The following is a 25,638-nucleotide window of genomic DNA, read 5'->3' on the forward strand; positions in this document are numbered from 1 at the left end:
TAAAACTTGGTTGCAAATGGGTCTTTCAAATGGACAATGACCCCAAGCATACTTCCAAAGTTGTGGCAAAATGGCTTTAAGGACAACAAAGTCAAGGTATTGGAGTGGCCATCACAAAGCCCTGACCTCAATCATAGAGAAGATTTGTGGGCAGAACTGAAAAAGTGTGTGCGAGCAAGGAGGCCTACAAACCTGACTCAGTTACACCAGCTCTGTCAGGAGGAATGGGCCAAAATTCACCCAACGTATTGCCGGAAGCTTGTGGAAGGCAACCCAAAACGTTTGTACCAAGTTAAACAATTTAAAGGAAATGCTACCAAATACGAATTGAGTGTATGTAAACTTCTGATCCACTGGGAATGTGATGAAATAAATAAAAGCTGAAATAAGTAATTCTCTCAACTATTATTTTCACATTCTTAAAATAAAGTGGTGATCCTAACTGACCTAAGACAGGTAATTTTAACTAGGATTAAATGTCAGGAATTGTGAAAAACTGAGTTTAAATATATTTGGCTAAGGTGTATGTAAACCTCCAACTTCAACTGTAGATAGCTAAGAATGAAACAGCTTCAACTGTAAACTTGACCCTGCCCTTACAATTCAAAATCAAATATATTACAGCTCATGTTATTCACGTAGCCTACCACAGAGATGAGAAGTGATTTTTCCCACTTTTTATGGAAACCCAAAGGAGTCATACGACTCATACCTAACTGCCCAGTGACTTTCCATAGCCCCCTTAAAAACACAGCAGCACGCCCTGTCCATTGTGCGCAGGGGAGATACAGATTTGTTTTGCACCAACCTGTCACTCAGTTATTTTAACTTTTTTGCTATTTTTATATAGGGACATACAACTAAAACTGAGGGGGCTAAAGTTTGAACTGAGGGGGCTAAGCCTTCTGTATCAGCATTTGATCAGTATTTAACTCACAATTTCAGTGTCCATCTACTAACTACACTATCACTATTAAGAAAACACAACATTTTGTACTTTCACTATTCAAAAATGAGAATCAGAATTTTCCTCAATTACAAATAGAGTAATACAAGTTTCTATGCGACTCATGACATTGCACAACACCTTCTCCACACCTTAAAGTGTTGTTGGTTTAGGACTTTAGATAAAGGGTAGCTCCTGTACAATTAAGTATTTTACAGTCTTGTGGAAGATTCCTACACTGATACACAAACAACAACAAGGGTGTGAAAGGGGTGGGTATAGCATGACAACTATGTTACAGTGCACCACAAAACAGCTACTTTAATGTCAGCCTTTAGTGGTTCTCTCTTCACTGGCTGTACCTATTCAAATGAGAATCAGTAATACATTATATCAAAGCATTGTTAGAAACCCCTAGCTGGCTGAACCAATTAAATATTTATAAGAATTACTTTGTTTACTGTACAAGGGCACTTAAAATATATCTATATTTATTTATTTAACCTTTATTTAAATAGGCATGTCAGTAAAGAGCAAATTCTTATTTACAATGACGGCCTACCAAAAGGCAAAATGCCTCCTGCGGGGGCGGGGGCTGGGATTAGAGATTAAAAAACAAATATAGGACAAAATACACATCAAAACAAGAGAGAGACCAAAACGCTACATAAAGAGAGACCTAAGACAACATAGCATGGTAGCAACACAACATGACAACATGGTAGCAAAACAACATGGCAGCAGCACAACATGGTAAAAACATTATTGGGCACAGAAAACAGTGCAAAGGGCAAGAAGGTAGAGACAATACATCACTCGAAGCAGCCACAACTGTCAGTAAAAGTGTTTCCTGATTGAGTCATCGAATGAAGAGATTTGAGTGTTTTCTACAGCTCGTTCCAGTCACTAGCTGCAGCGAACTGAAAAGAACATCGACCCAGGGATGTGTGTGCTTTTGGGACCTTTAACAGAATGTGACTGGCAGAACAGGTGGAGGATGAGGGCTGCAGTAGGTATCTCAGATTGAGATCTAAGAGGGTTTTATAAATAAGCATCAACCAGTATACTACAGAGTAGTATAGAGTGCAGTGATGTGTCCTACAAGGAGCATTGGTGGAAAGTCTGATGGCCAAACGGTTAAGCACATCTAGCCACTCAAGAGCACCCTTACCTGCCAATCCATAAATTACATCTCCATAGTCTAGCATGGGTAGGATGGTCATCTGAATCAGGGTTAGTTTGGCAGCTGGGGTGAAAGAGGAGCGATTACAATAGACAAAACATAGATTTAACCTTAGCCTGCAGCTGTGATATGTGCTGAGAGAAGGACAGTGTACCATTTAGCCATACTCCCACGTACTTGTATGAGGCGACTACCTCAAGCTCTAAACCTTCATAGGTAGTAATCACACCGGTGGGGAGAGGGGCATTCTTCTTACCAAACCACATTATCTTTGTTTTGGAGGTGTTCAGAACAAGGTAAAGGGCAGAGAACGCTTATTGGACACTAAGAAAGCTTTGTGTTTGAGCGTTTAACACTAAATCCGGGGAGGGTTCAGTTGACTATAAGACTATCATCTGCATATAAATGGATGAGAGAGCTTCCTACTGCTTGAGCCATGTTGTTGAGAAGAGTGTGGGGCCTAGGATCAAGCCTTGGGGTACTCCCTTAGTGACAGGCAGTGGCTGAGATAACAGATGTTCTGACTTTATACTAGGGCTAAATCAATAATTAGAGGTAATTACTTTCCTCAATAACGATATAAAAACGTTTAGATTCATTTTTGATAATGTCGATATAGAATAGTTAGGTACAGCAGTCCATTTCACCTCTGTGACGCAGCAGGAACGTGCGGAGAAGTGACAATATGCACGTGGAGAGGTATACGCCCACTAAAAACCACTTAGCAACTCAAGTGAAGGAGTAGACACTAAAACAGTGGCAGTGATAGCTATGGAGAAGGAGCAGCTTCCAACAAAGAAATTATTGATAAAAAGGGTTGAACTGTTTCAGTAATTTGGAAGTGGTTTGGCTTTTTGAAGTCCGACAAAGAGCAGAGCAATGTTTGGTGCAAATTGTGCCGTAGACAGCTGGCTACGAAGTCTGGTAATACCACAAACCTTTTTCAACATCTGAAGCAAAATCACTCTTTGGAACATGCAGGAAGTTTGAGTTTGCGCCACAGTATTGATTAACACCCCTCAAGCACCAGCCAATCTAGTGATGTTTGCCCGAAGCAGTCAACACTGACAGCGTTTATGCCCTACAAGCAAACATCAAAAAGACAATCACAAATGCTATTATGCATTGCTAAGGACCAATTAGCACAGTCGAAAAGGAAGGTTTCAAGAGGCTTATCAAGTTAATTGACCCCCAGGTACGTGCTCCCTGGCGGCAAACAATTTTCATTCAAGTATAATTGTGTGTAGCTCACATATTAAATAAAAAAATGTAACCTTTATTTAACTAGGCAAGTCAGTTTTACTTCTTATTTACAATGACTGCCTATCGGGGAACAGTGGGTTAACTGCCTTGTCCAGGGGTAGAACGACAGAGTTTTACCTTGTCAGCTCGGGGATTCAATCTAGCAACCTTTCGGTTACTGGCCCAACGCCCTAACCACAGTTTGTTAAGGCATTCTTGAGTTTGAAGCAGATATGCACCTTTTAAACATTATTGGATTAATATCGTGATAATTATCGTTACCAAATGAAAAAAATATATAGATATCGTGATAATTTATTTGCCATATCGCCCAGCCCTACTTTATACACTGCACTCTTTGAGGTAGTTAGCAAACCAGGCCAAAGACCCCTCAGAGACACCAATACTCCTTAGACGGCCCACAAGAATGGAATGGTCTACCGTATCAAAAGCTTTGGCCAAGTCAATAAAAATAGCAACACAACATTGCTTGGAATCAAGAGCAATGGTGACATCATTGAGGACCTTTAAGGTTGCAGTGACACATCCATAACCTGAGCAGAAACCAGATTGCATACCCGAGAGAATACTATAGACGTCAAGAAAGCCAGTCAGTGGATCATTGAATTGTTTTTCCAACACTTTTGATAAACAGGGCAAAATATAAATAGACCTATAACAGTTAGGATCAGCTTTATCTACCCCTTTAAATAAAGGATCCACATCATCAACATTAAGGGACATGGGCAGCTGTGAGGAGGGTTTATTCTCCAGGTCTTTAAACATTTTCCAGAACTTCTTGGGGTTAGACCCACAGAGAGAGAACTGCTCCTTAAAGTAACTTAAGCCTTCCAGATAGCCTGAGTACACTTATTTCTAATTTGCCTGAATGAGAGTGTCAGCCTGAGTATGCGTGTGCCAAGCGATTTACCAAATGGAATTATTGAAGTGGAGTAACTCTGCCAGATCTCATTTTCTTTATGGGTGCGTATTTGTTAACGATACCAATGAAAATATCAAAATCAAAATATCATCTTCGACAGAGGGGAGGGACCAAGCTGATTCTACAGTCGTACCCAAAAGTTTTGAGAATGACACAAATATTAATTTCCACAAAGTTTGCTGCTTCAGTGTCTTTAGATATTTTTGTCAGATGTTACTATGGAATACTGAAGTATAATTACAAGCATTTCATAAGTGTCAAAGGCTTTTATTGACAATTACATTAAGTTGATGCAGAGTCAATAGAGTCAAGACCTCTGCAATCCGCCCTGGCATACTGTCAATTAACTTCTGGGCCACATCCTGACTGATGGCAGCCCATTCTTGCACAATCAATGCTTGGAGTTTGTCAGAATTTGTGGGTTTTTGTTTGTCCACTCGCCTCTTGAGGATTGACCACAAGTTCTCAATAGGATTAAGGTCTGGGGAGTTTCCTGGCCATGGACCAAAAAATATCAATGTTTTGTTCCCCGAGCCACTTAGTTATCGCTTTTGCCTTATGGCAAGGTGCTCCATCATGCTGAAAAAGGCATTGTTCATCACCAAACTGTTCCTGGATGGTTGGGAGAAGTTGCTCTCGGAGGATTTGTTGGTACCATTCTTTATTCATGGCTGTGTTCTTAGGCAACATTGTGAGTGAGCCCACTCCCTTGACTGAGAAGCAACCCCACACATGAATTGTCTCAGGATGCTTTACTGTTGGCATGACACAGGACTGATGGTAGCGCTCACCTTGTCTTCTCCGGACAAGCTTTTCCTTGCCTGTGATGCCCTTTTTGTGATAAGCAATGATGACGGCATGTGTTTCCTTGCAGGTAGCCATGGTTGACAGAGGAAGAACAATGATTCCAAGCACCACCCTCCTTTTGAAGCTTCCAGTCTGTTATTCAAACTCAATCAGCATTTCAGAGTGATCTCCAGCCTTGTCCTCGTCAACACCCGTGTTAATGAGAGAATCACTGACATGATGTCAGCTGGTCCTTTTGTGGCAGGGCTGAAATTCAGTGGAAATGTTTTGGGGGGGGATTCAGTTCATTTGCATGGCAAATAGGGACTTTGCAATTAATTGCAATTTATCTGATCACTCTTCATAACATTCTGGAGTATATGCAAATTGCCATCATACAAACTGAGGCAGCAGACTTTGTGAAAATTAATATTTGTGTCATTCTCAAAACTTTTGGCCATGACTATATACCGATTTATAGAGGCCAGGTCATGAAGGAGGGCTTGCTCATAAAACATTTTTTAGCAAGCGTATATGACAAATCAAGACAGGTCATTTCACTGAGCAGCCATTACGAACACATGTTCTAAAACATTGATCACTTAGATCAAACACAGAAAACACCAGACTGTTACCTATGAGGATTATTTGTACGGATAACATCAAGGAGAGTAACATTTTCTAGGTGTTTGGAGTCATATCTTGTAGGATTGGTAATAATCTGAGAAAGATTTAGGGAGACTCATTGCTTTAGGACTTGGTCAGGTGGTTTAATCATGTCCCAGTTTAGCTCATCTAGCAAGACAAATTCAGACTTGGTGTAAGGGGCCAGGAGAGAACTTCGGGCATGTAGGATACAGGCCTGTGCTGATGGTGGCAGATAACACCCAGCAACAGTCAACAATGAGTTATTTGAAAGTTTAATGCATAAAACCAGCAAATCAAATTGTTTTGGGACAGACTTGGTGGAGACAACTGAGCATTGAAGGTGTTCCTTGGTAAAGATTGCCACTCCACCACCTTTGGAAGATCGGTCTTGCCGAAAAAGATTATAACCAGATATGTTATCAGTGTTCAAAACACTTTCTTAACCACGTCTCAGTAATGACCAACACATATAGATTGGAGCTGTGAACCCACTCTTTCAATTGATCCATTTTAGGTAATACGCTTCTATTGTTAACGTGCAGAAAACCCAGGCTTTTACAAGAGCTGAAATCAGTGAAGCAAATGTCAGAGCACAAAACAGAACTGGGCCAGATTGTACATTACATGCACATTTCCATATATAATCAGCAGTAAAACAATCAGGGCACGGCATAGGACATGGGGAGCTCTGCAGTGTTGATTTATAACATTTGAATGTGCATTAAATGGCAACAATATCATATTGTACAGCAATTTCATCAACCAGCAAGAGGTGGTTAGAATAGGATGGGAGGCCAAGAGTCCGTGTAACCAATAGAGTCAGAGTCCCGAGTGTAGGAACAAAGAACGCAGGAGTCATGAGGCAAATAGCATAAAGCACAAGAGAAAAATATAACGACTTGGGGCTAGCCATTGTAAGTTCAGTCACTCTCCCCAACAGTGTGTGTGTGCTGGAGGCGAGCAAAAGCTCGGGAGAGAGAGGTGGGGATATCTGTACCAAACAGGGGGAGACAGGCCAGGGCAGACGGTAAACAGTAGGTGTCATACCCACCCCATTGACCCAACCCATTTGCCCTATGACAGGCCAGTCCGGAAAAAAAGTTTATGGTTGCAATCAGTTAAAAGGTCCCAATCCCCGCCACCTGTCCTTTACGTCTTTGACAGATCCTACTTATATTAGTCCTAGATGTGTCACAGGTCATAACCTAGGTTTAATATAAGAAGGTTGAGTGATTTATTGGACATACAGTGCATTCGGAAAGTATTCAGACCCCTTCCCTTTTTCCAAATGGTTCAATTACAGCCTTATTCTAAAATTGACTCGATTTTTTTTTTTTTTACTCATCAATCCACACACAATACACCTTAATGACAAAGCATAAAAAAGGGGTCTGAATACTTTCCAAATGCACCGTAGGTTATTATTCCCAGGAAGCATCCCTCAGAATCTTGCCCTATATCCAGGGTTCTGCCAGAGGCTTGCCCTGGCTTTAGATAAGGCAGGAAGAATTGCTGTAAACATCGAAACAGATAGGTACCACCCAATGGAGCTCACTAAATCTGCCCATGCCCACACTGTGTACCAGAGGACAAAGTCAAGTCTAACTGCCATGAGCAAGACATTCTGACAGATACATTCATTTATTGAATCGTTTACACTCATAAGACTAATATTCCAGTGATTTAAATAATTTTACAGCATAGTGCTAGTATACAGATCAGTATACTGTAGTCTTACAGGCTACGGTTTTCTGCCTATTTATATAATAACATAGCCTTGCAAGAGCCACAAAAGTAATGCTACTAAACACAGTCACAGAGGCACTTTAGAGCAGCATCACATTTAACATATATAATTATAGCAGTAATTAACAATAAGATACACATAGCTGGGCAAGATCAGTGAAGTTTAAGTATGAACGTACCTACAGTTTCTTTCCTTATGCTGTGCTTTTCCAGAATTCAAAATCATGCAGATAACGTTAGGAAAAGTAAAAACACAATGTCCTTTTAACAAATGTAAGAATAAATGCTGGCATTAACTGGAACTACAGTAGTAGTTGCCATTTTAGCTGAAGACGTGTAATGGATGCATCTATAATGCAAATAAATTGGTATTTCATAACATGACGATAAATATGTAACCGAATTGCAGAGTAAAATGTGAACTATACACACACAGAAATGTAACCTGTGACAGTAACATGTGACTAACCAATAACATGAATCCCTGAGCTGAAATGTTAAATCCTGTATGGTGGTCTTTCAGCCTAACGGAGGAATAACAGTTGGTCACAAGGCTGTTCAAAAACGATGATATTCAACTATCCAATTTAAGAGGTACATATATTATTCATAAGAGCTTAAGTAATTATACATTATAGACAAAGGATAAGACAGTGTTTCTAGTAAGTGCTTTGTTTTTTATAAAATGTTCAGTGTTACCATGTGGCAACCCCTTCCATAAGGGACTTAGTAGATTTATACAATTTATTTTACACTAAGACAAATTTCCTCAAAGATATCCTCTATTTAAACATCCCAAAGTTCTGTTTAGAGTAAATTCAACTTTGAATGTTGATAAGTGTGTGTGCAAGCAAGGCCATGTTTTTCTCAAATCATCTCGCTCTTCACCCTAACACAACCACAATATCTATCTAACAGATGTCAACAGAAACTAAACAGCTGTAGAACAAATTTTGGCCACTACAACAACCACACGCTGTGACCATTTGTGGCTGAGGTGTTGTGCTTGAACCACTGCTTGACAATCAAACTGGTAAGGCTGGCATGGTATGTAGCAGGCCTGAGCGGTACAGTAGGTACATACAGAGGGCACCTGTGTTGAAATACTATTTGAAATCATGTCAAATACTTCAGCTGTGCTTGCATGTTGAAATGAAATCAATAGAAAAGCCCCCAAAGTGCAAACACTGCCCATCTGGCACTCCTGGCAGGCTAAAGCAAACATTCAAGCTATGTACAAACATTTAAAATAGTATTTGAACCCAGGTCTGATAGCAGAGAGGATGTTGGGGAGTGGAGCCCCCAGTCTCTGTCCTCTTCAACTGCGAACAGCATCTTCTGAGTCCCCTGGGCTGAAGCAGTTGAGAGACTCCTTTAGGAGGCAGAAGGAGGGAGAGACAGTGTTATCTCACATGCTAAGCTGTGCCAAGGCTGGGCGGCGTCTTCATACAATTTGTTTTGACTGGTCTCTGCTACACTTGAGCTCAGAAAGAGAAGGGTAAGGTCAATCACAAGACACAACTTGCTGTTTTTTTTAGGGATGCACGACACTGATGCCGATAACCAATATTTAAAAAATGTTGCGTCCTTTTAAGCATTCTGGTACAGTTAAATAGTTAACACACACACACACGGATGCAGCGGTCTATGGCACTGGTTCGAATCCAGGTCGTATCACATCCGGCCGCGATTGGGAGTCCCATAGGGCGGCTCACAGTTGGCCCAGCATCGTGTGGGTTTGGCTGTCATTGTAAATAAGAATTTGTTCTTATCTAACTTACCTAGTTAAATAAAGGTTACACACACACACCACATTGACCAAAAAGTTATTTTGTTGGCATTTACGTATGTCCCCATTACCAGTAAAACATAATCAAAACCTATTTCTTTCACTTACTTGCTGTGCTGTTTCGTTGTTCATTTGTTCAGTCGTTTCATTCTCAACCAGGATTTCATCATACATGTCAAGCAGTGTTTCTGTTCTGTCTATCCGTGGCCTCTCTTCCTCGGTGCGCAGTCACTGTCCATTTCCATCTTGTCCAGCTGTGTATGTAACATTTCACATAAACCCTGTTTATTGTCTGCATCGAAGTAGCGGTCCTTGTACCTAGCATCGAGCATGGTGGCGACGCAGTAAAGAGGCTCCGATAGTATACCACCGAATTGCTTGTTTAACCCCACGGTCTATGTTGGCAGTTTTGTTGAGTAGGCGTTTCAATGCCATGACAGAGGGTATCACGTCTGCTGCAGACACAGTTGATTGGCTTATTTCTCCAGTCAGTTGTTCGAATAGCGCTAGGAGTGTGTTCATGTTTCCAAGTTTCAAAACATGTTCTCAAATGCCATTGAAATGGCACCAGCGGTATGAGAACCAGCACATTCTTGAGCATGCAATATGGCTTTCATCAGTACAAAATCCTCGTCGACCCACTGTGCTGTCAGACTCAGCATGCTCAAAGGGCTGACATCGCTGGTCCAAATGTTGGTTGTGACGCCCATAGCAAGTAGCATAATGAATTCCATTATCTTGGTGTTAATGGATTTCACCTTTTGAGTTGTCTCTCTGAAATGTTCTTACTCTTTCAAATTACTGCTCAACTTGAACTTGTTTAGTTGTTGGCTTAGTATTTTTCTGCTTTTGTTCTGTGTAGCGCTGTATTTTTCGTGGTGTCATTACGTCATCTACCGACGTTGTATAGGTATGCACGTCATCTACCTACGTTATATAGGTATGGTACGTCATCTACCGACGTTATATAGGTATGCACGTCATCTACCTACGTTATATAGGTATGGTACGTCATCTACCGACGTTATATAGGTATGCACGTCATCTACCTACGTTTATATAGGTATGGTACGTCATCTACCTACGTTTATATAGGTATGGTACGTCATCTACCTACGTTTATATAGGTATGGACGTCATCTACCTACGTTTATATAGGTATGCACGTCATCTACCTACGTTATATAGGTATGGTACGTCATCTACCTACGTTTATATAGGTATGGTACGTCATCTACCTACGTTATATAGGTATGCACGTCATCTACCTACGTTATATAGGTATGTACGTCATCTACCTACGTTTATATAGGTATGGACGTCATCTACCTACGTTTATATAGGTATGTACGTCATCTACCTACGTTATATAGGTATGCACGTCATCTACCTACGTTTATATAGGTATGTACGTCATCTACCTACGTTTATATAGGTATGGACGTCATCTACCTACGTTTATATAGGTATGTACGTCATCTACCTACGTTATATAGGTATGCACGTCATCTACCTACGTTATATAGGTATGGACGTCATCTACCTACGTTTATATAGGTATGGACGTCATCTACCTACGTTATATAGGTATGTACGTCATCTACCTTCGTTTATATAGGTATGGACGTCATCTACCTACATTTATATAGGTATGCACGTCATCTACCTACGGTTTATATAGGTATGCACGTCATCTACCTACGTTATATAGGTATGCACGTCATCTACCTACGTTTATATAGGTATGCACGTCATCTACCTACGTTTATATAGGTATGGACGTCATCTACCTACGTTTATATAGGTATGCACGTCATCTACCTACGTTTATATAGGTATGCACGTCATCTACCTACGTTATATAGGTATGGACATCATCTACCTACGTTATATAGGTATGTACGTCATCTACCTACGTTTATATAGGTATGGACGTCATCTACCTACGTTATATAGGTATAGACGTCATCTACCTACGTTATATAGGTATAGACGTCATCTACCTACGTTATATAGGTATGGACGTCATCTACCTACGTTTATATAGGTATGGACGTCATCTACCTACGTTTATATAGGTATGGACGTCACCTACCTACGTTTATATAGGTATGTACGTCATCTACCTACGTTTATATAGGTATGTACGTCATCTACCTACGTTTATATAGGTATGGACGTCATCTACCTACGTTTATATAGGTATGGACGTCATCTACCTACGTTTATATAGGTATGTACGTCATCTACCTACGTTATATAGGTATGGACGTCATCTACCTACGTTTATATAGGTATGTACGTCATCTACCTACGTTATATAGGTATGTACGTCATCTACCTTCGTTTATATAGGTATGGACGTCATCTACCTACGTTTATATAGGTATGAACGTCATCTACCTACGTTTATATAGGTATGGACGTCACCTACCTACGTTTATATAGGTATGCACGTCATCTACCTACGTTTATGTAGGTATGCACGTCAGCTTTGACATCGGTTTTGCACATCGGCGTTAAACTAGACATCGGGCTGATGCCAATGTTGGCATTTTTAACTAATATAGTCCAATTCTGATTTGCTCATCGATATATAGTGCATCCCTAGTTTTTAAAATAAGTTTACTGTAGTTTAAGGACATCAGTAACATCATAAAAACACGTGAAGAGAGACATCATTCATGCAGAAAGACAACTAACTTGGCTTCGTGTCAACTCTGCTCCCTCAGGGTCCTCGAAGGACTGCATGCTGGGTATAAAGGGGGCCAGGGGCCGTCGAGATTGAGGTGGGTTGCCGGCGCTGTAGAGGCGCGGTCGCTTCACCTGGTCGTGACTGGACAGCGGGGTGAAACTGTTCCTCCGGAGGAATGTGGTGGGAACAACGTCATTACGGACTTTATCCTGGTGAGAGAGGATGGAGCATCAGAAGTTTCACTGTGTGTGCGCGCGTGTCTTGCATGCTACACATCTTGTGAAAACATTACAGCTGAAACAAACAACAGAATATTGAAGAGGTGTTGCGGTTCCTTTCCCAGACATGCTAGCAGGGCTACGCTCAGTAAAAGGCAGTGTGGCCACTGGTCATGTTTTTGAGTGTAACGCCCACACCACATGGAACATCTGGTAAACACACTGTACCGGGGACAGCACTGAGACAGTGTGGCCTGTTGATTCCAGAACTACATACTGTACTGTATAAGCAGATCTCCAAATTAGGAGAAATGACATAAAATAGGCCCTTTGTATGGTTGAGGGTGGAAACTGTACTCTGGTCTTTTTGTGTGTGCAATTTCTCTCACACTATTTTGTAGATAACTGCATATTCTGAGGATTGTCTCACTACTATCTAGAACTTTTTAAACTACAACTTCCCAGATCAGCCAGTTTGTTATGACTCAGCTGGTCTGTTTTTCGTTGTTGCAATTTCTCACACTATTTTATATAACTGCATATTCTGAGGATTGACTCACTACTACCTAGAACTCTTCAAACTGCAACTTCCCTGATCAGCCAGTTTGTTATTACTCGACTATTTATTGTAGTTAATCATCCATCTGACTCTTGGGAGAAAGTTGTTGGATCAGTGGTCAGAACTGGCCACACCTGTTAAAAGAGGGATACAGTATACGAACCAATGAAATTAAGTAGAACAGTAGATTGAACAGAGATTTGTCAAGGATAACAACTCACTAATGGCCTGTCCCGGTGAGTGTTCACAGCCTCCACTTTGAGGTCAAACATGTCCACTTTACAACCTGGCCGAGAAAAAAATAACAGTCACTGTTAACCTGAGAGAGAGGAATGAGAGAGAAAGATGTGTCTGAGACTGACACAGGGTAGTCTTGGATGAGATATCCTACCGTAAGCCACAGGGGTGAGCTTTAGAACTGTGTGGAGGGGACACTTCAAGTAGGGCAGGTCATCTGTGTCAACAGAAACAAAGACACAATGACTTTATTTAGAACATTGCATGTGAGATCAACATGGCATCTCAAAAGGACTCAACCTCATGCCGTTAATGACACGTGATAGAGTTAACAATACATACATATATTTTTAGGGATTATATTTAGATTAGCCAATATAATTAGTCAATAGACTTCATCACTTCTCTTTCCTGACATCTGGCAGTGACAGTCAGAGGTGCCCACTGCACAGTCACAGTGTGGGTGGCTTTACTAGCCTTTAAAATGCCCCTTAAGGCACAAACTATTTTCGCAACTCAATTGGCAGACCTTAAGAGGGCCATGTGACATTCTTTTTAACCTCAACATCTATTTCTGTCCTTCATCCAGGATGAACATGAGCAAAGGCATATTTTTCACTCAAAACAGAGGTCAAGATGTGTGTGTTTGTGTGCTTGTATCCTGCCTAAACTAATTTAGTTTCCTAACGAGGTGCTGTGTGTATCTGTGAATGTGCTTGTCTGTATACAGAGAAAGTATTCAGACCCCTTGACTTTTTCCACAATTTGTTACGTTACAGCCTTATTCTAAAATGGATTAAATTGTTTTTCTCCCTCATGAATCTACACATCTAGACATTTTTAGAAAGAAATATCACATTTACGTAAGTATTCAGACCCTTTACTCAGTACTTTACTTTGTTGAAGCAACTTTGGCAGAGATTACAGCCTCAAGTCTTCTTGGGTATGACGCTACAAGCTTGGCACACCTGTATTTGTGGAGTTTCTCCCATTCTTCTCTGCAGATCCCCTCAAGCTCTGTCAGGTTGGATGGGGAGTATATTTGTACAGCTGTTTTCAGGTCTCTCCAGAGATGTTCGATCGGTTTCAAGTCTGGGCTCTGGCTGGACCACTCAAGGACATTCAGAGACTTGTCCCGAAGCCACTCCTGCGTTGTCTTGGCTGTCTGCTTAGGGTCGTTGTCCTGTTGGAATGTGAACCTTCGCCCCAGTCTAATGTCCTGAGCAGGTTTTCATCAAGGATCTCTCTGTACTTTGCTCCATTCATCTTTCTCTCGATCCTGACTAGTCTTGCAGTCCCCACAGCATGATGCTGCCACCACGATGTGCCAGGTGTCCTCCAGACGTGACGCTTGGTATATATTCAAAAATGTTAATCTTGGTTTCATCAGACCAGAGAATCTTGTTTCTCATGGTCTGATAGTCTTTTGGTGCCTTTTGGTGGGCTGTCATGTACCTTTTACTGAAGAGTGGCTTCCCTCTGGCCACTCTACCATAAAGGCCTGATTGGTAGAGTGCTGCAGAGATGGTCGTCCTTCTGGAAGGTTCTCCCATCTCCACAAAGGAACTCTAGAGCTCTGTCAGAGTGACCATCGGGTTCTTGGTCACCTCCCTGACCAAGGCCTTTCCAACTTTCAACTGTGGGACCTTAAATAGACAGGTGTGTGCCTTTCCAAATCATGTCCAATCAATTGAATTTACCACAGGTGGACTCAAATCAAGTTGTAGAAATATCAAGGATGATCAATGGAAACAGGATGCATCTGAGCTCAATTTCGAGTCTCATAGCAAAGGGTCTGAATACGTAAGTAAGGTATTTCTGTTTTTAAATTTTAATAAATTAGCAACATTATTATGGGGTATTGTGTATAGATTGCTGAGGAAAAGTTCTTATTTAACCAATTTTAGAATAAGGCTGTAATGTAACAAAATGTGGAAAAAGTCAAGGGGCTGAATACTTTCCAAAGGCACTAAGTGAGTTTGTGTGTTTGTACCAGCACTCTTATCCAGGAAGTAAGCGAGCAGGCAGCGCATGACAGCCTGGTGACAGATAACCAGCACGTTGCCTTGTCTTTCCAGCTCCATGATGACCGGCTCTAACCTCTGCACCAGGTCCTGGTAGGACTACGGAGAGAGGAGAGGGACAAACTGAGCTCAGTTCTTCAGATGAATGGGACAGATCTCTGTAGAGAGATAAGGAGTAACTGTACCTCTCCTCCTGGGTAGCGGTAGTGGTACTTGTCCTGATCTCTTAAGGCAAACTCCGCAGGGAAGGTTTCCTCAATCATCTCATAGGTCATCTCCTCACACACACCCTGAGAATCATAAATACGTTTTTTTTTATAGACAATCATTATTAAATTTAACCCCTACCATGTTGTCTGTGGGTCACTATTGAACCATGGTGCTGTGGTACTAACGGCATCGATCTCGTTGAGTATCTTCCACTGCTCGTAGGGCACCCCGAGCTCTTCAGCAGTCTGGATAGTCCGTCCCAGCTGGCTGGTCCACACCTTGAGGTCTGTCAGACCATGCTGCTCCACAAAACCCTTCAGCGCTCCAGCAAACTAAGAGGATTAGAATAGGCATAGTAGGTTTATTTGTATACAGAATGTAAGAAAGATGGTGTCATACAGTGATTGCGTGTGCAAGATTAATATATATAGAACACAGAGCAACATAGCATGAAGCGGCGCAGTAGTTTCTGTACTTTACTAAAGGAGAAGTCGAGGTATACCTTTTTCCCTTGAACAGACAGCATTCCATCGCCCCCGATGCGTCCCTCCACGTTGTGTTCGCTCTCTCCGTGCCGACACAGGTAGATAGAGTGAGAGTGCACGTGGATGTTCATCAGGTAGTACACGATCTTGCTCTGGATGTAGTCCTGCACCTTGTTTACCAGGAAGCTCCGGCCCACGTTGATGACCTGGATGAAGGACAGGTCCCTAGGGGTCAGAGGTTAGAATGGAGGTCAAGATGGAATTTATCAGTGACCTGATAGTGTCTTGATCCTATACAGACTCATTGCTAAAGACGCTAATAATGAACATCATGAAGATCTACTCATTAGCTAAATTAATTCTCAGTACAATAGTTTTGAGAAATCTAAGAAATTGACAAGAACTTCTAATAATAAAATAACACTTTTAATAGCTATTCAGCACCTGCTTTCTGTATGTATTAAATGGCCCGAACTGCTGAAAACAAAAGCTTTCGCAAGGCCCTGGCTGGGTCAGTAAGAGGGGAAGCAACTGTTCCTCTTCTCTAACTGGGACAATGTCCAGAGGAATTTGCTGATATGACTTGGAGGCCCAGGTTTTAGGAGAGCTCAGGCTTGAAATAAGATTGTCATTTGTACATTTCTTGAAGATAAACAGTGTAAAATCAGTGTGTTGTTTTATAAGGCTTATCATATGAGGGACTACATCTAATAATACTATGGTGAATTAGGAATAATGACCAACGAACCAAAAACGTTTTTCTGTCAGGAGATTTAGAATTGGAAATCAGACCAATGATGTTATGAGGAGTCAACATGGTGACAAAGCAGGCTATAATCTGAAAAAATAACTTTGTCAATCTTGTGTGTTGTCTCCAACTACTGGACAAACTATGGAACTCTTGATGAAGGTTTGTAAATACAAATGGTATCAATTAAAGCTACATTGTGGAACTTTTTATGTACTGCTGTTTTTGGAGACCCCTCTGGCAAGAATGAAAAAAAAAAAGTCAAGAGTTCAACACAATTCCATAGAAACCCCGCTCTCATCGGTAGTCGCTAGAATGACATCCTCTCCATACAGAGTATAGTCCGATTTCTCCCTGCTCTGTTGACAAGTATTTTTCTCAGCTCATATGAGTCATAAAGGCCTAGCGCATTAATTTGGTAGAAAAACAACATTTTCCCAAAAATGACTTTTAAAATATATTAATTATTTTTTATGGGTGATTTATCACGGGGTGTTGCAGCACCTTCAACACCCCTACTTCCTGCAGTTATGGGTACATTGTAAAAATGTTATAACTAACATGAATGTCTCAGCGATCAAATATTTTACCAGGCAATCTGAAGATAGCTAACTTGGTAAAGACTTCTGAGTACTATGTACAGTACCAGTCAAAAGTTTGGACACCTACTCATTCAAGGGTTTTTCTTTAATTTGACTGTTTTCTACACTGTAGAATAATAGTGAAGACATCAAAACTATGAAATAACACATATGGAATCATGTAGTAACCAAAAAACTGTTAAACAAAAAAATGTATTTTATATTTGAGATTCTTCAAAGTAGCCGCCCTTTGCCTTGATGACAGCTTTGACATTCGTTTGACATGTACTGTACGTTTTCACACTTCCTGGGAGCCACCAAGTCTGACAATAGGGACAGTTTATGTGCCTATTTAATTCATTCCTATGTACAGTGGGGCAAAAAAGTATTTAGTCAGCCACCAATTGTGCAAGTTCTCCCACTTAAAGAGGCCTTTAATTTTCATCATAGGTACACCTATTGCAGATTCAGTCTGCCCAGCCTGGTGCAGGTCTACAATTTTGTTTCTGGTGTCCTTTGACAGCTCTTTGGTCTTGGCCATAGTGGAATTTGGAGTGTGACTGTTTGAGGTTGTGAACAGGTGTCTTTTATACTGATAACAAGTTCAAACAGGTGCCATTAATACAGGTAACGAGTGGAGGACAGAGGAGCCTCTTAAAGAAGAAGTTACAGGTCTGTGAGAGCAAGAAATCTTGCTTGTTTGTAGGTGACCAAATACTTATTTTCCACCATAATTTGCAAATAAATTCATTAAAAATCCTACAATGTGATTTTCTGGATTTTTTTTCTCATTTTGTCTGTCATAGTTGAAGTGTACCTATGATGAAAATTACAGGCCTCTCATCTTTTTAAGTGGGAGAACTTGCACAATTGGTGGCTGACTAAATACTTTTTTTTACCCCACTGTAACTACCCCACAATGGCCTTTCAACTTAGATAGGATCATGAAAGACATTACAATGATTAACCATGTCAAGTTTGGCATTGATAAAAAAATAAGGAAACTATTAACAATTCACTTTTTTGACTATGTAACACTAATGCTTAAATAATCACAAAAAAATATTGAGAAAAGCTGAGATTTGTCAATAACTCAACCATCTTTTGACCAATCAGATTTAGTCTATTTTAACTGCTGTAAATCCACTCTACAGTGGCCTATCAATTTAAAATTAGTCAACACTATCTTTGACCACCCCTAAGATGATCCACACTAAATTTGATATTACTAAAAAAAACAAGGAAACTAATTATTTGCATATGTAACGTTAATGCTCAAAATCATATGCTCCTGATGAACCATGTCAGATTTTCTCCAGATTTTGTATTTAGACTAAAAAAATTGTTGCTGCATTCAAATATGGCCGCACTGTACCTATAGGTGCACGTTAGCACATATGCTAATTTTTTATCTCCTTGTCATGAACTATAATTCAGATTCACTCCAGTTTTGGTACACTGTATAGACTCAATGAATTAGCCTCCAATGAATTTGAGAATGATTAGATGCTGCATTCAATGTTGGCCACGCTACAGCACTAGATGGTACCACATCACTCCAGGACTAGAAGAACTGAACCGATGGACATGGGGCCATGAAATTTGGTATGTAAACCTTATGAATATGTCCTTAGAAGCTGTGTGAATTTAAAATCCCTTTAACCCTGATGGCTGCACCAGACAAGTTGGTGGCACAATCGATGTCATTGGCACCATAGGATAATAGAACATATCTACTGATCAAGTGAACTTTGTCTCATGCAAATGAATGTTAGGTTTAAATTATGCAGATGAACCATGTGAAATATCCTGATCAGTATATCTGTATAATCACATATTGGTGCCCTATTATGTGGTCTGAACTAGTGAAAACTGGATATTTGTTAAGGGATTTTTTTTTATCAATATTGACTAATTATGTATACATTTCAATCAGGACTGACTAATCAGAATACTATTATGTTACTGTATAGATGTATGAATTTTATTTTAATCCTAGTACTGAATATAATGTGTGTAATTATAATCAAGAATTAGAACAATGACTGTCTGTTCCTTGGTAGAAACAAATGAACTTATCGTCAGACTGGCTAGAATGCTTATCTACACAGGGAGGCCTTGGCCTAGTCATAAATTATCTGCATGGTGGAGGAGGATGTAGGAAGGCTTGAGAACTATACTGCCATCGTACCGGAGTGGAGGAGGGACGGGACAGTTTGAAACCTAATGACGTCATTTTATACGTCAGTTTATAACCGGTTGTATCATGTATCATGTTCAGTACTCTCGAGAATAAACGCTATTGCTTGATTGAGGCTGGTCTCCGCCCATTTTATGCAAATAAGTTTCTTACAAATCCTGAGAAATAGTGTATTAATTGAATTGGGTAATAAACATATAGGAATTTAATTCCTCTATCAATATTTTTTTTATGAAAATTTGAAACCAGAAGTTCTGCTGCTTGCGCAGTCTGCATATTACAGCTGTGAGAGTGTATTGAAGTATTTTGGAAAACTAATGTGGAGTGTACCAACTGAGATTAAATAATTTACACAAACATATTTAAACAACAAAGTACCAGAATTCAAAGATGACCACAATATACCAATACACTAACGCTAACCATTAGTCAAATTGACCCCAGAGTTGTTATATAAAGTCAATACATTAAGTAATGACCTTAAGAATGATTACCTGCTGCATTCAAAGATAACCAACCTACAGCACTAGACTAAGGGCTTATTCTCACTGAATAGTTATCGCGACAATGTTAACTCTAAACTGAATGCGGGCGTGCAGCTCCCCGGGACTGCCGCGCAGAAGAAATATCAGAAGGCACAGAAAAGCACCAGATTGAACTTCACTCAACTTTCTACAGTTTTACCCATTAGTTAACACTATCAACGTTTCCCTTTACTGTGGGAATTGTGATTGAATCAACACAATATTAACCACTTTCAATGCAACATACCAAAACAAAACGAACTATGCAAAACTAATAATACAAGAGATTTTAGTGTAGGCAGAATGCATCGGAGTAGGATTCAATTTCATTGACAGGCACTACTCAGGCACATACTCTACACAGACCAGTGCGCCATAACCAATCAGAGCTGCAGTAGGCCTATATGCAAATATACCCATTGCCATATACGGATCTGTGCCGTTCACTTCGAACTGGACTGTTTTTACAGCATCAGCAGTCATGATTAGATGCACTTGTTTTGATATCAAAGTGAGAGCTACATGTTCACATATAACTTTTTTTTTGTCTTAAAGAGGCAGTGATGTATTTTGAGACCAGCTTGAATAAGCTAAGAAGCTAATAGGCAGAGGGTAGCATAATTTGTTTTATTCTCCGTAATAATGGTATCGAATACAGTGGTTTTCAGGCAGGCTGGAGGCGCAGTATTGCTACGGTTGAAGCACATTGGGACCACTAGCGACTCAGAGCTTTTGAACATTAAAACAAATACAAAAATGTACATAATGCAGCATTAACCATTTAAAATAGAGGATGTCTTACTTGTCGTGTTCATCTGGGTCTAATGGTTGGTACATGACTTTATAACATTCTATTCTCTTCAGGAAGTCCTCCATCACACTCTCTCTGTCTCTTTCTGGGTAGTCTGGGCTGGACACCTTCACATCCTGGGGAGGAGAGAGGGAGGTGCACAAGACTTAAAGTGTGGAAATCCTTAAGAAGATAATCATAGAATGTTTTAATGAGAAGTAAAACTCATAATGTAATTAAGTTTTTAAACATGTCAGTTAATTTACCATAATATTAGCAGCAATGACATCAGGGTCGTCACACAATGACTCCACAAAAAACACCTGCGAAAGAGACCAATCTTTGAAGACATACTTTACCAAACCATTTTAACACCAATAATTAAGAATAGTTTCTAAACCTAACCATTGTTAGGTATAGAAACAAATAATAACACTGACCTTGTAAGCATGTTCCTTTGCAAAACTAAGGAGTAATTCTCTCCTCTCTCGGGTGGTGTTTGTGGCATCAAAGACCTGAAAGACATAATCACGTCTCACTGATAGCTAAAATGAAGCGTGTCTTTCCAATTTGATATCACTATTTTGTCTCCAATTACTCAAAACAGCAGAGAGAGCAGAGAGTAGAAACTCACAGCGATTTGACCCCCCTCTTCAGCCAGATACGCTTTGACATCCTGCAGAGCCACCAGAGCACACTGCCTGTAGGGACACAGTGACCCAAATCAATAACAATTGAAATGAAAAATCAGTGACAACTCACTTAAATCTGACAGACATAATGCATTATGTTGCTATAATGCATTGTACGACCATGTATGACGACCCCATTATGTCTTAGTAATATGTATGTTCAATCTGTTGAAGAATTATAGCATAGAAATACACAATATATTACAAGCCTTATAATAATAGATTATAGGGTTTATATAATGCTTATAACAAGTATTATACCTGTTGGTCTAGCAGCTAGCATTAAACCGAGAAAAAGGAAAATGGTGGGCGGGCGGCCAGGTGACTCACTACCATTGAGTTGCTCACTAAAAAACAAATGACATGATTTGTCTAAATCCAGTAGGAGGCCTTATAAACCTCAGCAAGGTTTTCAATACAGATAACACCTGCTTGGGAAAACATGGAGGGCATAGTCTAGAAATAAAAGAGCTACTGTAATACTGTATAACTCATCAAAACAAACTCATTCTTCTCCTACAGGTCCAAAAATACTATGAAGGGAGCACTCACTTCCTGATTTCCATGGCCTCCTCGTTGTCGTGTCTGAAGAAGTCATAGGACTTGTAGGCTTTCACAGCCTCTCGCCTGTAGACCCCCAGGTTGAATACTGCAACACAATACAGGTGATGAAATGCACAACATGTTCTTGTAATCAGTAGAATGTCATGTGACAGCTTACTGAACTGTGGAAGGAAGTCATGGGTTCTGCAGCATCGCAGTTCAATTACATAATGCTCTATATTGTAAATATATCAATACAAAAAGATCCCTATGATTGCTAGTCTGCACAAAGGAATGAATTTACACATCGTATAGAGTGAATACAATAACATGAATAATGAGGAAAGTGTGGCTTCAATGTTTATCTTCCGGCAGTGTGGGTCTGTAAGTTTTGTTAATGGAAATACAGTATAGTACATACAGTAAGACCTCTAAACTAACCCTTGGTTGGCACTCCTATCCAGTTGAGGTAGCGGGTTAGCTTCTTGGACATGTAGGTTTTCCCTCTGGCAGGAAGACCAATCATCACAATCACAGTGGGGGAGTTGGTCATGTAAGAGGCCCATGCTGTTCACACAGAGAAACATCAATCACAACCAAACAACTTACTTTGAAATGTCAATAGAACGTAGGCTAAGTATTTTACCATGACACAGTAACTCCATTATATTTTATAATTGTTTGTAAAAAAGGCCAATATAATAACATGTCAATTATTCCTTTGGGTTTATTTTTTCATCCAGATCTCCTCACTAATGGTGGTTCATGTTTTTCAAACAGCAGCTGCTTAGCTACTGACTGGCCACAGACACTGTTAAGTCCATGCCCAGAAATGTAAAATGAAGTCTGGTGTTCTGAAGGTTATTGTTATTGTCGCTCTCTCTTCTTTAGTCTGTTACTGCAGATAGAAGATTCACCAACACCCATCCTCAGTCCTTTGCACACAAACCCTTGCTATTCTTAACAAGACCAGGCATTACATGTACATGCTACACATTCCTTAAACCAGCCCTGTGGCTTAAAAATTCAGTGGTTACCAAGCAGCCACCCGCAAAAGATTTGTGTGTGTGAATGTGAGTTTGAGATATGAGTGTGTTTGGGATATCTTGGAACCATCTCCAGTTCCCGATTACAGATTCCTCAGAGTGGACTGGACTGGCTCGTTAAAGGTCCAATGCAGCTACTTTTATCTCAAAATTCAATAATTTCTTGGTAACAGTTAAGTACCTTACTGTGATTGTCAAAAATAAACAAAAAGGGCGTCTTTGAAAAAGGGCGATCTCTCAAGCATGAATTTTACTAGGACTGTCTGTGTGATCTGAGTGGGAACACTGAAAATTACGTTATTGGCAGAGAGTTTGGAACTCTTTCTTATTGGTATTTAACACGTTTTCCCACATGGTGATGTCACCATGGAAGGTCGAAACTCCATCCCACCAAAACAGGCAGAGATTTTAGGTGGTCTTTTCAAACAGCTCTTACACTAAAAGGGCATTATCATAATTTCACAGTAACCTCAGTGTGGAAATATATATAAGACACACCAAAATCTAGTTGACTGTACTGTGCCTTTAATGATAGACTTATTTAACTGGGGGTGATCGCAAAAAAGCATGCACTGATGACTGCACACATCACATCTAATCTAGTTTGAACTGAAGTGTGAAAAAGGCGCTATGCCTATAGTAAACTATCAGAGCACCTTTCACATGCTGTATGCAGGTAGGGAGACAAAATATGCCTAGTTTCACTTTGCATGAGGAAAGCAAAGTTTGCCAGCGAGGCAAAAAAATAGGGCTGATTACTTACAAAAAGGGGCATTTTGTGTTAATATCTAAATTTCTAAATGTTAGATTCTGCATTGCCAAATTCAATTTCATTTAATCAATGTAATTGCCTATTGTCGCGAGGAACATTGGTTATGCAACAGCTTGCAATGAATACTCAAAGATCAGGTTGACATCTAACCTAATTGGGTTAATAGAGGAAAGGGACCAGAATATACAGGAGTATATGAGGCTAGCAGACAAGACACAAGTACTTACAGCATTTCTTCAGTACTTCATTAGCCCTGAGTTCCGTTCTCTTTCCCTCTGCTGAACTTTCCAGAACTGCAGTGCCTTTCTGCTGGCTGGCAGCCATGATGCTAGTAGACACAGCACACTGTCACTATACTGTCCAATGACTGGTCCTTTCACGGCAGGTAGCCTGGCTGGGGACTCTCTCTGGGACTGAGAGGTCAGGACACTAGCTAAGTGAGGTCATCTCTGCAGAGGATTCTGCAGATAACATAGTTGTTTAGTCCATCTTCCCAGATTGCTTAAATTGTTTACTTTCAAATAACCATAGCAAGCTAGCTGAGTAAATATTTAGTATATAGTATAATATTTTTCACAATTAGTTTATCTAGTTAGCCAATAAATACGCCTAGCTATTGTTACAGTGCAAAATATGTCTAGCTAGCTAAGCATAATACATCCCCTTTACATCTGAAGAAAGTGACCGGTTGGTTTATTTTTTCACACGTTCATATTGTTCTATGAACATGCTTGTTCTATCTAAAACAACGTGAAGACATAAACCCGGTTCAGCTACAACTTTAGCATGATTTTTACTGCAACATCATACTATGCAACAAAAACAGATTATCCTCAGCACGACGGATAGTTTACAGAAGCACTTACCAAAATGACAACAAGTGAGTCGACAGACACAATGTATCGCTTTGGTGAGTCACTTAGTAACCACTCAGTACAGTAGCTATTTCATCTGTCTGCTGTCGAGCTCCGAGGTATTCTATTGTTTGGCTCCTCCCCCCGGACACTGCGGGAAGGAAATCAACCTGCGCACTGACTAACGATGGACACCGGTAACACAGATAGAACAATGAGACAGATATTTCATCGGATGTATGAATGTGAAGTATGAAAAAAAAAAATAATAATAACAAAACATCTAAATAAATGTGAAGCAACCGCCTGACATTGGTAGTAAGAGGAAGCTCAGTGGCCAGCAGTGGGAGAAGATGGATTTTGACCGAAATTCTGCAAGTTCTCATCGATGGAACATTTGATCTCAATTCAGTTTTCTGTTCCCAAAACTACAATCTGTTATGAACAGAGTGAACTAGGTTTTGTAGACATTACTCTTTGCCAAAGTTGTAAAAAAAAGCGCGTTGTTTAGAGGAAGTGCAAAGGCGAATTGAGTTATTGCACACACGCACTTCACAGAGTAGACGTTCTCTAGCGGAAATATGCAGATATATGCTAGAACGGGCTAATATAATATCACTAGCTCGTGCTTGGCTCTGCCCACCTCTTTGCTTGTTCTGCCCACTATGACTCATATGTTCCCATTGGAAAAGACAGTCTGTGGTCCATCTTAGTTTAGTTATAAACATCTTTGCTGGTAATCTTCTTCGGTGGGGTTTGTCTGCGGTTGGCATCCGCATTACCCCCACCTACTGTACTGGAGTGTGGGCCAAAGAAGGACAAACTAAATCCTACCTGTGAGCCCCGTTTCTCTTAAAAAAATTGTGAGAATGTATCTAATGACCTTCTAGTCGATATACTCTTTAAACTAATTTCCCGTATCCCCTTCTCCCTCATACAAAATCTCAGCCTCTCTTTTCCTCTCTTACTGCCCACACTGTATCAATCAATACACACTCCGCTGTTTCTGTTTCCTGGCAATAATCACACTTTCCTATTGGATGCTTTCCTATAACATGAAAGTATTATTCAATCGGCTGTGTCCCACCCTTAATTTGTAAGAAGAGCCTCCTCTCCTTTGTCCCATCCTGCCGTCCTCCCTGAATTTCCTCTGTACTTGAAACAAATGCCTATGATC

The 25,638-nt window shown here is 40.2% G+C and overlaps 1 protein-coding gene across 3 annotated transcripts; it reads right to left on the minus strand.

The window, feature by feature from the left end:
• Nucleotides 1–7,370: 7,370 nt before the first annotated feature.
• pfkfb2a (6-phosphofructo-2-kinase/fructose-2,6-biphosphatase 2a) lies at nucleotides 7,371–24,927 on the minus strand. 3 transcript variants are annotated; one of them, XM_021566291.2, is made up of 16 exons: nucleotides 24,474–24,926; nucleotides 23,835–23,935; nucleotides 22,231–22,356; nucleotides 21,799–21,895; nucleotides 21,189–21,255; nucleotides 20,995–21,069; nucleotides 20,821–20,877; nucleotides 20,567–20,691; nucleotides 15,729–15,936; nucleotides 15,412–15,558; nucleotides 15,202–15,306; nucleotides 14,986–15,115; nucleotides 13,147–13,209; nucleotides 12,977–13,041; nucleotides 11,987–12,187; nucleotides 7,371–8,866 (listed from the first exon to the last, which is right to left on the minus strand). In XM_021566291.2, the coding sequence occupies exons 2-16, from the start codon at nucleotides 23,929–23,931 to the stop codon at nucleotides 8,813–8,815; spliced, it is 1,617 nt and encodes a 538-aa protein (XP_021421966.1). In that variant the 5' UTR covers nucleotides 23,932–23,935; nucleotides 24,474–24,926; the 3' UTR covers nucleotides 7,371–8,812. The 3 variants fall into 3 exon arrangements, with proteins under 3 accessions (XP_021421966.1, XP_021421965.1, XP_036803047.1); XM_021566290.2 differs by having other exon boundaries at nucleotides 23,835–24,068; nucleotides 24,474–24,924; XM_036947152.1 differs by lacking the exons at nucleotides 7,371–8,866; nucleotides 11,987–12,187 and adding an exon at nucleotides 12,200–12,889 and having other exon boundaries at nucleotides 23,835–24,068; nucleotides 24,474–24,927.
• Nucleotides 24,928–25,638: the final 711 nt, after the last annotated feature.

This window comes from Oncorhynchus mykiss, chromosome 16 (genome assembly GCF_013265735.2).
Source record: "Oncorhynchus mykiss isolate Arlee chromosome 16, USDA_OmykA_1.1, whole genome shotgun sequence".
NCBI classification, from domain to species: Eukaryota; Metazoa; Chordata; class Actinopteri; order Salmoniformes; family Salmonidae; genus Oncorhynchus; species Oncorhynchus mykiss.

Excerpts from the sequence above, each read along its gene's own strand:
- pfkfb2a (XM_021566291.2), bottom strand. The coding sequence starts at position 23,931 with ATGGCTGCCAGCCAGCAGAAAGGCACTGCAGTTCTGGAAAGTTCAGCA. Across the intron at positions 21,896-22,230 it reads GATAGGAGTGCCAACCAAGG|TATTCAACCTGGGGGTCTAC; the intron begins GTTAGTTTAGAG and ends ATTGTGTTGCAG. Across the intron at positions 20,692-20,820 it reads TCATTGCTGCTAATATTATG|GATGTGAAGGTGTCCAGCCC; the intron begins GTAAATTAACTG and ends TCTCCTCCCCAG.